The 4,920-nt window shown below is 61.5% G+C and overlaps 1 protein-coding gene across 1 annotated transcript in view; it reads right to left on the reverse strand.

Moving 5' to 3' along the window:
- Positions 1 to 4,867, reverse strand: part of LOC113213093 (protein disabled) — an 11,968-nt gene extending 7,101 nt beyond the window's left edge. The window contains exon 1 of the mRNA XM_052268086.1: positions 4,306 to 4,867. Within this exon, the coding sequence (XP_052124046.1) occupies positions 4,306 to 4,657 (352 nt within the window). The 5' untranslated portion in view covers positions 4,658 to 4,867. The remainder of the gene's footprint in view (positions 1 to 4,305) is intronic.
- Positions 4,868 to 4,920: the final 53 nt, after the last annotated feature.

The following is a 4,920-nucleotide window of genomic DNA, read 5'->3' on the forward strand; positions in this document are numbered from 1 at the left end:
GGTGGGGGGCGGCGGCAGGATCAATAATCTCGCCCCGCGCGCCGCGCCACCGCGAGGCTCTCCTCTCGCGCCGCGCGCCGCCACGCCGCGGCCGGTGCACCGACCACAACAACAGCCGTCTGGGGACGTGGCGGCCAACCAGGGCGGCCAGCCAGGCCGGCCTAGGGGTGTCAGCTGGGCGGGCGAGAACCACACGATATCCGCCCAGGATCACCCCCCGGCCACCTGCCGGGCCCGCCCCGCGCGGGCAGGGACTCACCGTGACGCGCGGGCGGCAGCCCAGAGTACGGCGAGAAGAGCGGGTAGTTGTGGATCATGTCCTCGAGCGGGTGCGGCGCCCTGGAGGCCCTGGTCGAGGCCCTGCTGCTGGAGGCCCTGGGGCTCGCCCCTCGGCCGGCCCCTCCTCGGCCCGCGTGGCGCCTCAGGTTGGCGCCGCGGACTGTCACCGAGCGGCCGGCATGGCGGGCCTGGCGGGCCTGGCGGGCAGCAAGGGGGCGGCGGGAACAGGGCGGAGCGCGGAGCGTCGCGCAGCGTGGCGTCGGCGAGGGCGGCCGGGACGCAACTCGGGGAGTCATCGTCCGAGCAGCCCTCGCTGCCCTGCAAGGGACGGGGCGCGGGCGGCGGCCCGGGGCGCGGGAGGGGTGGGAGGGGGCGCTGCGCGCGCCCAAGTGGGGGTAACGGCCCTCGCGAGCAGGGGTGGGGTGGGAGAAGCGCCACCGTTTGAACCTCGCGCGCCTCCGCTCCGCACCGCCTGACTCTGCCCATGGCGATAAGGTCGGCGTAGTCCGCCCTACAACAATGCATCATTTGTTTACGTTCTCGACGCGACGCGCTCTTTGCAAATTTTTCCCCGTGCGTGTGGTCGGGGGGGCTCGAGAACGGAAGCAGCCACTCCGCCGGGAGCTGGTGTGGGCGGCAGAGGGGCGGCGTCGGCCTGGCTGCAGTCCCCGGCGGTACGGCACGGGGGCCCCGGCACTGCCCGGCACCAATACGCAGAAAACAGAAAGCGAGACCCGAGACCCGGGCGAAGTACGTCACAGCTCGGCCCACTGCACACTTCCAGCACCACCACCCCGCCCCGCCCCCGCAAAACCCGAAATAGCTCCTCCTCGGCAGGCAGAGCGCAAGGTCCACGCCACGCCCCCGCCAGGATGTTCGCAGCCTCCTCCCCCAGCCCCAGCCCCGTCCGCAATGGCAACAGCAGCCGACGACGGCGCCTGGAGGGTAGGCAGCACCTCGTCTGGCGCGCGCCCGCGCGAGGCACGCGGCCTACCTGGCCAGGCGGCCCCGGCCCTGACGAAGCGAGGACGTCGCGTCGTGGAGCACGGAGCTCGCTGCCGCGCTGCAGCGTGATTCCCTAGGGCGTGCGAGCGAGGAGGGTCTTCTCGCTCGCGCAGGGGTCCCATCTCTCTTTCTCTCCCGCCTAGTGGGGCGTGACAGGGCCTGGCGGAGAAAGAGACAGAGAGAGAGAGAGAGAGAGAGAGAGAGAGTGTGGCCACGCGGGCCCCGCGGATTCACTCAAATGGAGGAGAAGGAGGAGGGCAAGGAGCTACAATGACACCCCGAGACTGGTGTTACCGTCTGAAAGGTGTTGTTTACCCCGCCACCACAGAGTGTGTCACTTCCTCCATTGGTGCAGCCAGTACGACGCCTTATCACACACGAGCGACAAACGCAACAGCGTGGTAAGACTGCGGAGAACAATATTTTGCTGAATTCTATTTCTTAGGCGCAAGCCTGTCATGGACCTCTCTGATTGAAAAGAAAAGGTTCACATTGAAAAAGGTTTTACTTCTCGTCGGTTTAAGTGGAGCATTTCTCCCACATAAAGGACGCCTTCAAGCAAGGTACAATTTAAATAAAATAAAAAAATATTCGACCAGAAATTAAGACTTACTTGAGCTGTTTCCCACTCTAATATAATAAGCAAGACGACGGACATCCCTCACCTGGCCCTGACCGCGAGCGCGGCCAGTGTTGATCGGTCGGTCCAAAGTAATGGCAATTTTGCAGAGGTCTGACTGACCTGACTCAAACCACTCAAACGGTTCCGGGAGTAGGGTCGCGATTTTCCCAATCATTTCGTCCAACGTTTTCTGTCTGGTCGGAATCTTGACGCAGGAGAAAAAGTGTTTGGTGACGGGGGCGGGCCCGCCCCCTCTGCCCTGTTGCACAATATCTAGTTCGGCGAACACGTCGGCCGCAAGTAGTTTGTCCTCTTCAGCCATTGCCCGGCTGAGAGGAAAATACGCGGGGTTCGAATGATCCCGCGTTCGAACGAACACTGTGCGGCGGCTGAGCGGGGAGCGGAGGAAGGGGGGACGCCGGGGAATTCGTCAACTCACATCACATGGCAGGAAAGGCTGTGCGCGTCATACGCCTCGCATGCGTGCCCGCCCGGCTTGTCGCGAACAATCGGCGGCAAGTCGCGCGGGGCAGCCGCGGGAGGGAGAGATTGGTCGAGTGCCAAAGGTCCAAGTTCTCTCTCTCTCTCTCTCTCTCTCTCTCTCTCTCTCTCTCTCTCTCACGTCAGTCTGGACGGCGCACGCCGCACGCCACCTCCAGCCGGCCGCGCACACGTGCCTCGTGCTGGCTCGGCGTCCAGCGCGGCCGCGTGAATGGAGATGCAGGCCGCCACCGGCGCCCGCCGGCCCTGAGTGGGGCGGGGCGGCGAGCTCCACCGCCATAACCCATTCGAGCAAACAGAGCCGTATCTGCACCGGCCTGGCACCGCGGCGGAAATCCCGTGGAATCTGCCTTCAATGTCACTCGACGACTCCACCCGGCTCCGCCCCGGGTCCGCGCTGTACAGTGGAGCAGCATCGCATGGTGCAGCATCACATATGGTGCAGCTCACGGGGCAGAGCATGGTGCAGTTCATGGGGCAGCGCATGGTGCAGGCGCAGGCATAGCACATACATAATGCAGCGCATGGTGAAGTACACGGTGGAGGCAGCACATGTTGCAGCCAGTGCAGTACATGTTGCAGCCAGTACAGTACATGGTGCAGGTAGCACATGGTGTAGGCAGCACATGGTGCAGGTAGCACATGGTGCAGGTAGCACATGGTGAGCACATGGTGAGCACATGGTGCAGAATCGCATGGTGCCGGGCCTGGCGCAAGCGCCTCATTGCAACTGCGGGCCGCGCGAGCCGTTATTGGGCCGTTTGAACCACAATGGCTTGTTGATAATGCCACGCGCACGGCGCAGCCACGCGCCGCCGCGACGACAGCTTCGCTTCGCCAGCGGCAGCCCCAGCAGCCCTACGGCCGGCTCCACGCTCCGCGGACCGCAGCGCTGCGGAGGAAAGCCCAGGGCGAGCGTCGCAGTGATAAGGCTGGGGTCAAGTGCAGTGCCGCCGAAAAGAGTCGGAGTACGGCTCTGGCTTGGACGTAATTCAGAAATGAATCGCGCGTTAATGCGCTTGGCTGCACACCACAAAACTGAATCATTGAAATATTTAATTTGCCCAACGGCAAGGAAATTAGTAACTCTACGCAAAGGGTGTTTCGTTTGATGTTCTAATGTGCACCATAATAAGTAGATAGTCTTGTTCTGAAACTGCTTTGCCAATTAATTATTTACTCAAACAAAGAACGCTGTTCATGAGCCGACACACAAGAATTGTTTCAGGCTAAAACCTTCCGTTCTAGAGATGATACAGTTTTAGAGCAGCTTGAACAATCAGCCGTTACCCGATATGCAGCAATGTAGTAGTCATCTTTCTTTTGCGTAAAAATTAATCAACCCAATCAACCAATAACGACTAATAATCTTTTCCTAATAAATTTTCTGATAAAACAATTAAGACAACTTTGTAATGTTAGAGCCTGGATTTAGTTCGATTTAGTTCCTCAGAAAACAGCAGTGACAAATAAAATATTTCGCTGTCAATTTATAAAACCAAAAGGTCATAGTGAAAAATTGTTGGTTTGTTTCCCCTCTCAACAAAAATTCGATCATTATTTATTTTACTTTTTTGCAAGAAAATTTGTGAAATTTTGTAAAAGTTCTTGTCTTTTGACGAATTAGCTAGCCTGTGTAACCGTACGCTACCGAGGGGCGACAGGCACGCGGTATGTCCGAAGTGGGTACGTATAGTACGAGACGCATCCGCCATGCAGATTCGATGCAGCCCCGCGACGCGCCCCGCTTCCCCTCGGTTCCCACGGCGCCCATTGTCCGCGCGCCGGGCCCACCACAAAGGGGAGTACCGATCCGATCGCTCAGCCCGCGCCGCATGGTCCCCGACGACACCGTATGTCGCGGCAGACAGCCGCGGGGCGGCAGCGTTTGCGTTTACCTTTCTTGCCGTTCTTGCTGGAGCCGCTATCGTGCCGCCTGCGGACCATCTTGTCCTTCCACGAGGACGAGGTCGGCGGCGAGGCGCCCTGCGGCGACGCCGGGGCCGCGGGCGAGGGCGGCGACTTGGGCGACGGCGACTTGTGATTGTTGTTGTTGGGCGACGGCGACGACGCCGCGGACGCCATCCACACGCCCGTCATGGAGGTGGGCCAGTCCAGGTCGCGGGCGTCGTCGGCCTCGTCGGCGGACGCGTCGCTCGCGTCCAGCTCGAGGTACTTGTTGGCGCGCGCGGGCCGGGCCTCCGTCAGGACGACCCGGTCCGTGTCCACGGGCGCGGACTTGCTCCGCATCGCAACGACCAGGCGGCGAGGGCGCTAGGAGGGACGGGGGGGGATATTTCACGAAACGAAAACACAAACACGGGGAGGACGGACGGACGGACGGACGCGCGACACACTGACGGACACACGGACGGGATGGACGCAAGGGAACCCGAGGGAGGCAGACGCTTCTGTCTCGGCGGCGGTGGTATGACTGGCGGGCTTAGCAGTGCGCCCCCCACACGCGGAGCGCAGCCTCGCCGGCCGTACACACTACACCGCGGGGCAAGGCG

This window comes from Frankliniella occidentalis, unplaced genomic scaffold (assembly GCF_000697945.3).
Source record: "Frankliniella occidentalis isolate FOCC.00 unplaced genomic scaffold, Focc_3.1 Scaffold63, whole genome shotgun sequence".
In the NCBI taxonomy this organism is placed as follows: domain Eukaryota; kingdom Metazoa; phylum Arthropoda; class Insecta; order Thysanoptera; family Thripidae; genus Frankliniella; species Frankliniella occidentalis.